Source organism: Xiphias gladius, chromosome 15 (genome assembly GCF_016859285.1).
Source record: "Xiphias gladius isolate SHS-SW01 ecotype Sanya breed wild chromosome 15, ASM1685928v1, whole genome shotgun sequence".
Classification (NCBI taxonomy): domain Eukaryota; kingdom Metazoa; phylum Chordata; class Actinopteri; order Istiophoriformes; family Xiphiidae; genus Xiphias; species Xiphias gladius.
The window spans coordinates 17415041-17426018 of NC_053414.1; the positions used below are offsets into that span (position 1 = coordinate 17415041).

General features: G+C 39.0%; 2 protein-coding genes across 2 annotated transcripts; one reads left to right on the forward strand and one right to left on the reverse strand.

Moving 5' to 3' along the window:
• Positions 1-2505: 2505 nt before the first annotated feature.
• LOC120800101 (interleukin-8-like) lies at positions 2506-4634 on the reverse strand. Its single transcript, XM_040145924.1, has 4 exons — positions 4503-4634; positions 4190-4322; positions 3946-4032; positions 2506-3292 (listed from the first exon to the last, which is right to left on the reverse strand). The coding sequence occupies exons 1-4, from the start codon at positions 4552-4554 to the stop codon at positions 3280-3282; spliced, it is 285 nt and encodes a 94-aa protein (XP_040001858.1). The 5' UTR covers positions 4555-4634; the 3' UTR covers positions 2506-3279.
• A 4947-nt stretch (positions 4635-9581) lies between these two features.
• LOC120799710 (interleukin-8-like) lies at positions 9582-10978 on the forward strand. Its single transcript, XM_040145009.1, has 4 exons — positions 9582-9847; positions 9977-10109; positions 10255-10341; positions 10485-10978. The coding sequence occupies exons 1-4, from the start codon at positions 9781-9783 to the stop codon at positions 10495-10497; spliced, it is 300 nt and encodes a 99-aa protein (XP_040000943.1). The 5' UTR covers positions 9582-9780; the 3' UTR covers positions 10498-10978.

The window sequence follows — 10978 nt, forward strand, 5'->3', positions numbered from 1 at the left end:
GTCTTCACCCCCACTGCGCATGTCACGCCTGCCTCCAGCCGAGGCCGCCATACTCCTGGTAGAGTACGCTGCCGTCTCAGTACTCAAATATTTCAGGGCTAGATTCGCCCATTCTTTTAATGGCTTGTGGAAACGTTTTGCTCAAGCTCACGCTCAATTTCAAATAATTATCGGCCAGTAGTTGAGAATAAACCATAAGGTGGGCGCCATCTGTCATTGACATATGGTTGTATGCAAAACCTTGAGGCATACAAGGTGAAAAGAGGTAAATGCAACCCCTGCAGCAAGACTCAGTAGGGTGTCCGCGCTGTGCATGACATAATTAATAATATTGATAGTAAACTTGAACTTTGCATTTAATAAAAAAAAAAAGTCAGTGTATACAGTTTTGACCGAACAGTAAACTACCGGGCCTCCACGCAGCAAAAAGACTTTGGCAAGGCTCTGACAAAGCAAGTGGGTGGTTGTGGCTTTTACAGCCCAGTGGTGTACACCAAGACAAATAATCCAACCCAATTTCAAAGTAAGTTTGTTACTTGCAGCTGGATCCCAAATGTCTGACTCAGATGGCCTGATAGGTTCCTCTGCCTAGGTTTGGGAGGGCTTGAGGAGGGTTAGTGGTTAAAATTTCACTGCAGCTCTCCCAAGGCACAAAGTGATTTGATTAGGTCATGGACTCCAGGCAGTGGTTTCCTAAGTGTAATGGATCAGGAAACAAGGTTCGGACCCCAAAAAAATAGTCCAGGTTTACTTGAGATTGAATGCAAGCAAGAGTCAGGCAGAGCCAAAGACAGAAAAAACAAAAAAAAAAACCCAAAACAAAAACACAAACACTTATCCAAACAGGGGCAGATGGGCAACAGTCCATAAGGCAGGCTGGTACTGTAAGGCAGAAAAAGGCTGTTATGTATGGGTGGCAGAGAAAGAAGGGAAATGGGCTGGTTTAAATACTACTAAGCCGATAATGGCATGGGGAACAGGTATAGTGAGAGGAATGGTGGGAACACTGGGGTTACTGCAGGATAGGCGGGAATGGCTGGATCTGAAATGACAGGACAGTTCACTCTTAGTTTCCTCCTTTGTCTGACTCCCATTCTATATAGTAAGATTGGTTGGTCTTTGTCACTTTCTCTGTTTATCTCTGTTCTTTACAGTGCTTGCATAAATAAATTCAAATTTCCCATTTCCTCAGGAAATGTCAGAGAAACAAAGGGACTGTATTTTTCTGAAGGTAGATGTGGATGATGCACAGATGAGTGGTGCACATATTTATAAACAATGTCACTTCTTATACACATGTACCAAGAAATACACTGCACCCTGTGTGCAGTAAAAAAACTGAAATGTTAACGTGTTTTAACAGGAAACATGAAAATCCTGTTTCATCAACACTTTTCAAAGTTTCCTTTTCTACAAGAATGGAAAGAAGGCAGCAGCTTCGCTATGCTGTTGCTAGCACCAGTAGTCCTCTGGCTTCAGCCGTCCTAACCAGCTTTTTTACTGTTTTGTTTTTTGTTGTTGTTTTTTCTCCCTTACTGGGGGATGAACTTGTTGGAGGTAAGATCCCACTGCTGCATGAGAAGGTGGCAAATTTATTTAGTATCTTTGGAAACTCTGGGATTTGGGCTTGAATTTGAAATAAACTTCTGTGGGTTTTGACAGTGCTTGGCTGCTCATATGAGTTTGTAAAGATAAACACATTCGTGTTGTGGCATAGTTTAAGACTATGGTCTCTGGGACTATTTAGACTATACTTTATGACTCGGTGATTCCATCTATTTATGCCATATATGTCAAGTAGAAATAAACACAAGAAAGGGTCGAATGCAGTTGACTTTCTTTAGAATAAAGGGCATAATAACAAATTCAGGCGGCAGGTAGTCTTTGCCAGAAGCAGCAGCAATGATATGATGAATGGCCTTGAAAAGCAGGAACATTTTTTATTCTTTTACCTATGTCACCAAGGATGGAGTCTGAGGTTGCATTGCTTACTGCATCACAAACAGCACAACATCCAGTTTTAAGAAGAGCAATATAATGCTTTTGTTGTCTCTTGTCCTTGGTGATTACATACAGCTGCACAGCAGCCAAATATTTTTTTTAAATCTCTTTAAATGATACAGTGAGAGACTGTTTGGCTTTGGGGTAATGTTGCTCTAAAATCATAGAATTTCAGTCATGTCGGCTGCCATTGAAGGAGTAGAGTAGTCTTTATGGTGTGCACATTTGTCCACGAGGTGGCGATGTCTTAACACTGAGAATTTATGCCCACGTGACACAACCCATTAAACACTGTTTAAAGTGTTGCTTTCCAACCTGTACTTTCAGAAAATTTTATCGTGATTTCTCCATTAAAAACAGCAAAATGACCTCCTTAAAAAATGAGAATGTTTAGCAGAGAAGAAGGGACAGTCACACAATGTTTATGTCTCTATGATGCAGGACACACAAAATGTGTTAAGGGACATAGCAGTGTTAAGTGGAACACAGTGCTCTTTCAGACAACCCTTTTGTTGAACATGCTTTTTGAAAACACAATTTGGTGAGTTATTCTGTATGCCCTTTCAAGACACAAAATACTGGGATCTTGTCTGACCTCAGGGGGACAATAATGTGGAGTCCAACTAGAAAATGTCAGGTTTAATATTGTAGACAATATCAAATTCAACATAGTGTTTCCACAGTTCCATGGTAGCCGACACTTAGTGTTGTATTTTGGATGTGTAACATAATACATTAAAACAACACCGGAAACAAGTTTGTACACAGACACTGCTGTTGAATTTACTTCTGTACTGCAGTCTTCAAATATTCCATCTATGTTCAGTTTGTGCCCATATTATTTCCATGGTGCTGAGTATTAAATCATAAGGAACAGAATTTTATTAACAGAATACACCTGTTTATTGTACATTTACCCTACAGTTTTTAATTTTTTATTTTTACAGTTTTTTTTCCATTTAGCCTGCTTCATAGTTGAAATACAATAGCTCTTTGAAAGTAAGTAGACATATGATGTTTAACATATTCTTCAGAATATAGGCTTGTTTCAGCACTCCTTCTTTTCTCGCTTGCACTCGGGACAATTCAAAAGTTGGGTAGATGATATAGGCACATGCTCTTGAGTATCACAGCTGCCATGTGGGAAAGATTCCATTATGCAATACCAGCTCTTTGTGCTCCATAAGTACAGTCCATACACTAATCCACTTTGAACTTCAGTGGTGATGAAAATGTGTCCCTCTTTCCATCTAACCCCAATCTGTTAAGGTTTGTTCTTCAAGGAGTCTGCCTAAAGAGAAAAAAAAAGACATTTATTATAGGGTAGGCTAGCTAACTTAACTTACACATACTGAATATGAAATTGTTGGCAGATGACTATTTGCTCACTTTATCATCACAATTTAATGAGTTCAAAGTACGAGTTTCTGAATTAAGTAAAATTTTTATGACAGCTTGAAATTCACTACCATGTATTGGTAAAGGAGTTTGATGGATTTTAACTATAATTTCAATTTTTTGTTTTGTTTTGTTTTTTTCAATTTTGAAGACAATTTTATGAAGTAGACTGCTCCATTATTGTAAACTGGAAGGTAGCTTCTGCCTGTGATGTTTAGCAGCTGGCCAGCCCCACCCCAGTTAATGACTTATGAACCAGCATCTTGAAATGTGAAATGGGAAGTGATAACTTAATTCTTTTAATGCAAACATCAATATCTTTCCCCGATCTGTGACAAAGTGTGTCAAAACAATGAATAATTTTGTATACTACTGCCATGAACTAGCCAGAGATGCCTTTCAGTCAACACCAAGGTAACAAAATACATTTGTGTGCAATCTTGTTGCTTTCAACTGCTTACCCTGAAGATGAGGGGTTCAAATATAGCATTTTTCTCATGGTAATCTATTCCCACATTCACAAAAATACAGTGAAGATTGACTTACTCAGCTGGTTTCCTCGCAAGCACTTTTTTGACCCATGGAGCTTCAGGGTCCAGACATATCTTTTGCCCATCCTTTTTAAGAGTGGCACTGCAGGTCCAAAGACAGATCAGAGACATTACACATAGTGTAAGATCTCGTAATAGTACACCAGACCCATACAGACACAGGTAATCGCCTCAGGCGTTCAAGTGTTTGATTACAAATGAACAGAAAAAACTGTACAAACTTTGGTCCTGGAGCTTACATAATCTCAATGTCTTTGCAGTGGGAGCTTGCAGGGTTCACCTCCACCTTTCCAATGTAACGTCCAATGGGTTTTTTCTCCTTGGTGATGCATCGACATCGTAGGATCACCCCTTGATCCCCCTGACTGATACCTGAGGTTGTGAGAGGTCGGATGAGGACATTGAATTCTAAACGCATATCAGAAAAAGGCACTAGACGAAAAATAAACAGAGCTCATGCATGCTGGCAACAAAGCAAGTAAGGCATTAAGTGCAAATTTCCAAGAAACAACTATTCTTATATTTTAACAGTGATAGACAGATTAGCCTCACCCTCAGGAATGGCCAGGAAAACCAGGAGTGCCACAGTCGTGATGATAGACATATTTGCTCTGAAGCTGAAGTCAGAGATACAGTCTAATTTCTATAACTGGTGTTGGTCAGTAGACTGCAAAAATTCATATAAAGCTCAGCTCCTCCCTTTGCAGTTGTAGACTGTGATGCAAGTCTACTCTGTAAACCCTTTTTTCTCCTTCCCTGCTCCCTCCCTTTCTTATTCCAAGAAACCAAGTTTTTCTCAACAATTCCAAGGATAAGTGGAGCATTTATTTTTTCTGGACTAAGTTTGTGCATTTAGTACTGTTAATGTTACTGTTATCCCATGGGAAGCAGTTCTCATTAATGGGGTTATGTAGATTTATTGGTACTATGATGACAATAGTCAGTGGAAATTTAATATTTATGCACTGTTCTAGTGAGCAAGCCTGGGTGAATTTATGAAATGTTTTCTTAAACAATTACCTTGAGTTATCTCTGAGGAGATATAGCAAGAAGAAATCTGGAGTTTGGATATTTGTGCCTAGGGAACTCATGAAACTTTTAAATGTTCTCCTGTTCTTTTTAAGGTTTATATTCATGTGTGAAAATCATTTTCCCATAAAAGCTGGATCTGTACTGCTGCAGCTCATGAAAATTAACAGAGAATCATCTGGAATTAAGATGTCTGCATCAAACTGTATCATCTATGTCTTCATATTCTTTTATTTCTGGATTTCTAAACATCCTCTCTTGATTTGTAACTTCAAAACCCCTTGCAACATCACTGAACATTTTCACTTCTGTTCTCATTCAAACACATAACATGTAGAAATGAGTTTCCAGATAAAAAAATCTTTAATTACCTGGAAAACCCACAAAGAGCAAGAGTAAGACAATTTATTTTAAAAACTTAGTATTTACGTCAATGAAAATAATTGCTGTGTAAAACTAAAGCTTAAGTATACTTATGTAATATACATGCAAATATAAGTTTAAAAGTCTTGACATATGTCATCTGTATTTGTTGTATAGGGGCAGGTTATGACAAGCCAGCCAGCTTGTCCTGGCCTGTTGGAGGAATGCAGTCTCCTGCGGGGCCAGTCACACTCAGAATGACACCCCAACTAAAAGTTTTGTTTGAAAGGGAAAAAAACAGTCAATTCTCAAGCCATTGGCCCGCAATTTGTAAATTAAAAAAAACTCCATGACATTTCCTAAAAACCCCAGAGGCACGCTACCTCTGAGTGCCCATTTGGTAAGCTTCCCAATGTTGAACATGTATGTCATCAATATTATCTACAGTCCAAAACCTGTTTAAGTGAAACCAGTTATTTGCTATTGTATACATATTAAAATGGAACATTCTTATGCTGAAGCAACACACGAATGCGCAAGCATTCCTATCGGCTTACATTTTAAACACAAAGACAAAAACAACAATTTGGTAATGACAAGTTCATGACTCATTCCTGATTTTCCCAGCTCCTGTTTTCATCCCAATCAACTTGGTCTTTTGTATTCAGCATCAATATGTAGTGTTTTGCAAGCAAGTGCCGAAGGTTGGTTTCTGAACCATGCTTTATGATAAGGCAGTGATAGTGGATGCTATCAGGCAGAATGCCATTCAAGACAGAGCAACCTCTCTCTAAATGTACGGTGTTAAACTCTACTACACAATATATAAGCTATATATAAGCTACTGTATGTTATCGAATGCTTTGCAGTACCTTACTGCACTATGCAATGTTATGCTAAGTTGTATCAGTGCTGAAGGAGGTGTTACAGTGCATTCAGAAAGTATTAAGACCCCTTCAATTTTTGACATTTTGTTATGTTGCAGCCTTATGCTAAATCATTTAAATTCAAATCTTCCCTCATCAATCTACACTCAATAATAATGCAAAGCGAAAACAGAATTATATAATTTTTTGCAAATCTATTAAAAAGTTAACTGAAATATCACATTGACACAAGTATGCAGGCCCTTTACTCAGTATTTAGTTGAAGCACCTTTGGCACAGATTGCAGCCATGTCTTTTTCGGTATGACGCCACAACCTCTGCACAGCTGGATCTGAGGATTTTCTGCTATTGTTCTCTGCAGATCCTCTCAAACTCTGTCAGGTTGGATACGGATATCTCTGTACTTTGCTCTGTTCAGCTTTCCCTTAACCCTGACAAGTCTCCCTGTCCCTGCTGCTGAGAAACACCCCCCAAGGCATAATGCTGCCACCACCATGCTTCACCATTGGGATGGTTTTGGGCAGGTGATAAGCGGTGCCTGGTTTCCTCCAGACATGACATTTGGAATTGTCGCCAAACAGTTCAATCTTGGTTTCATCAGACCAGAGAATCTTGTTTCTCATAGTCTGAGAGTTCTTTAGGTTCTTTTTTGCAAATGCCAAGCCAGCTCTCATGTGACTTTCACTGAGGAGAGGCCCAGATCGGTGGAATGCAGCAATCATTGTCCTTCTTGAAGTTTCTGCCATCTCTACACAGGATCTCTAGAGCTCAGCCAGACTGACCATTGGGTTCTTGATCACCTTTCTTACTGAGGCCCTTCTCCCTTGATTGCTCAGTTTGGCTGGGCAGGCAGATTTAGGAGGTCTCCTGGTTGTTCCAAACTTCTTCCATTGAAGAATTATGGAGGCCACTGTGCTCTTGGGAACTTTCAATGCAGCAAATTTTTTTTTTTTTTTTTTTGTAGCCTTCCTCAGATCTGTGTCTTGCACAGTCTGTTCCTGAGCTGTGTTGCAGGTAAGGTTGAGAATATTTTTGTTGTGAATGCTAACACTTCCAACATGCGAATTAGTCCTAAATTTCAAATGTCAACCTGCTGGCGCAATCCTCTGGGAAATATTAAACTCTGTGCTAGATGTATGTGCCAATCCATTGAGATATTTGACTAGATGAGAAAAAACTTTGACCTAATGCAGGCCGTCTGAAAAGTCAGGGGATCACCACTCATCATTAGGATGAAACACCCAGCAGCTGTAAACCATATCATGAAGGGGCCCCAAGCCCCTCATGAAGGGACTAGAGGGAAATGTAGGGGATAACTAGGATCATGTTTAACAGTAACATGTTTTAACCATGATCACAAGGCAGGGCCACTTTAAAGTTGAGTCAGTGTTTGACAGATTTATAACAAGTAAGTGCGTCTTTAATCTGCAATAATGAAAGTTTCATGCTGTTAAAAACAATTTCACAATACTTCCTCTGTGATACCAAGCTGCAGAGCCTGTTTCCTCTATTGTGTGTGTGTGTGTGTGTGTGTGTGTGTGTGTGTGTGTGTGTGTGTGTGTGTGTGTGTGTGTGTGTGTGTGTGTGTGCGTGCTTGTGTGTGTGTGTGTGTGTGTTTGAGTGAAATTGATCCTGTTCTACAAAATTAAATCTTATATATCTGTACAAGTGTTTTTGATTTTCCATTGCTTTTGTTATGGACATAAAAACATGAAATTCCATAAATGCACAGACCCTAATCACTTCCTTCTTCATTATATTGTTTATTTTAAAAATCATCTGATATTAACACTTTGCACCACAGAGTAAATTTTGGGGAAAACCAAAAATGGTCATACAGTATGTTTCCTACTTTAATCTGGTCACATGCTGCCTGTCATGAAATTTTCACTCATCTCAAATGAGCGAATTCAAAACAGTATAAGAAAAAAAACTTCTTAGTGAACTTCACCACATCCTCTATTTCACCAAATGTGCTGACCAGAAAAGCAGAGATAACCGAAAAAAGAAGTTCTAGATGGGATTTATTTGTATATTTCGGGCCTTTCTGAGATTCATTCTAGTTCTTCTTCAATAATAAAATGACTAAAACTAAATTGTTATACTTTTAACAAACAGACTTTGGGATCATGTCTTCTGATTAAATCTTTCAATCAACGCATATTGTTTATGTGAGGAACAACCGAAGAATTTCTGTGTCAGAACCACAAGATTGCCCCCCTTGTTCAGAAGTTACTCCATAAGTCTTTGTGCTTTGTGACAGTGGATGTAGTGACGTGATAACTCTGCTCAGATGCTTGTTTGAGCTTGTTGAGCTGTGTCAGGCTTTAGTCCCTTGGAGGTTTTTGGCACGTCCTCTGGAGCTGCGTTACTCAAGTCACATGTATGTCTAGCAGGACATGTCCTTTTGATGAGTGATATTGTCTTGCAATAATGTGCTTTTGAATCTATGATGCACTAATGTACAAAGTTCCTCTTTTAGATTATATTTAGTGTTCATAAACTGTTTCTAAAATTTCCGCATTGTATGTTGTATTTTTTGGGAATGAGTTGAAAACAAAACTTGTATCAGACAGCATCATTCTCTCTGCTTCTTTCTAAATACCAGCAGAAAGCATTAACAAGTTCTGTGAAGCATTTTAGTGCACATTAAGCAGGTGTGCAGGTACTGTATGTACACAGGATTCACCTTGAAGAATTTAGGCATTAGTTAGCTCCTGTTCCTGAGAAATAAGGTGTTTGACACGGACTTGCCATTATTGAACTTAACAGCAACAAATATGGCAATGCATGCAGGGCAGCGTTTGGAGCATTCTTGTTATTTTTTTAAAAGTAGCTTTCAGAGTATATGAGAGACAGGCTAGAAAAAAGTACGTGAAGGGCTTTGTGCAACAAATTTCCGTTCCAGATGACAATTATGACAATTATTTGTCATACACTCAGTCACACATTTATTCTAATTGCTCATTTTATCGCTTCTTCAGTGTGAATCAGTTGTCAGTTGATCAATCTCTAAAATGTGAGCTTTGCATGAGTAATGGTGCAATAAACCATCAACAGCAATCATAACCTTTACCTAATTTGCAAGAATTTCACTCAAGCAGTCCTTTCACATTACTTGGTTTATTACAGACTTTTAGTCACTGTGTTTTTCCAGATGGTAACTCTGAATTGGTAACAAATGTTGACCAATGAGCTACAAAGAACAGATTTCATTCAAATCCTAACAGTGTAAATTCCCACTCAGCTGCCAAGAGTCCCAGCTTACGCAACCTGAGGTAGCCTGGGAAATGACTCACTTCCAGGAGCCAGCTATAAGAGGAGTCCTCTTCAGCGCTAGATTCAAACGGCAGAGCGAGAAAGCAGTTGAACAGAGAAAAGGAAAGTAGAGGAGAGAGGGAACTGCACAAAAATAAGAAGAATACTGCAGAAGTCAAACAACTTCTTTACTTTTCATTTACATAGTGCTTCAGTGTTCCTCAGAGGGCTTTCTGAAGGACATTTTTATTTTTTAGTGGTTTAGTTGTTGCAGAATTTTGCAAAAGGCAAAAATGATGAGCAGCAGAGTCATCGTAACTGCTACAGTGGTGCTTCTGGCCTCATTGGCCATCAGTGAAGGTAAGATTAGTTTGTTATTCAATAACTGAACTGTCACTACTTTGTTGCCCTCTTTTTCTCAATGCATGGAAAGCCACCAGCAAACACTATTGCACTTCCTGACCATATGTGACTCCTGTGTCCTAACAGGGATGAATCTGAGAAGCACAGGAGTGGAGCTGCACTGCCGATGCATCCAGACGGAGAGCAAACCCATCGGCCGCCACATTGAGAAGGTGGAGCTGATTCCTGCCAACTCTCACTGCGAGGAAACTGAGATCATGTAAGACCTCAATTCAAAGCAATCATCCCATTTAGATATGTTGGTACTTTGAGATTTTGTCATTGCCACTTGTTGGCTTTGGCATGAAAGTTTCCTCTAAGTCTGCATATTCTGACTGCATCTTTGTGTCTTGTTGGTGTTGCAGTGCCACTCTGAAAAAAACAGGCGTAGAGGTCTGCCTAGACCCAGCGGCTCCCTGGGTGAAGAGAGTGATTGACAAGATCCTGTCCAAGTAAGTACAGGTCGATCATACAGTACAAGAGCACTCAGACACAATAGTCTAGTTTCATGATTCAACTGGATAATGTCACAGAACATGTCAGAGTCCACTTTTAAGGCACAAAATAATTATTCTTGTGTTTCTTTTCTCTGCAGCAGAAGACGCTGATCAGATGGCGAGGGACGACTTTCATGAGTCTGAGGGGTTTATAGACAAATGAAAAGTACCCAAACGCATTTGTCTGATCAGATGATACAGTCATTCCCCTCATTTCCTATTAATACCAGGGGACTGCTTAATGTCCTGATGAGCTGTTGAAATGGAAAACAGAACTCATCTTCTCAGGTTATGTTTGTATCAAACATGCTATTTATTAACAAGTCTGTTCTTGTTTCTATGTCATTTATGTATGTTGTAGTCAATAGCTCTTTGAACCGATTTTGGCTGCTCCTGTATAACGTAAAACTGGATCACTTTTCTTTTGTATCTAATTTATGTATTCAAACATATTTATTGATGTATTTATGATATGTATCTTCTTTGGTCTGATTGTTAATCTGTTAATAAATTAAAATAAGTTAAATGAAAATGAAAATGGAATTGCTTTCTTTTGTCTATCTTGGGTATTATTAAGTAGCCTTTCATGCCA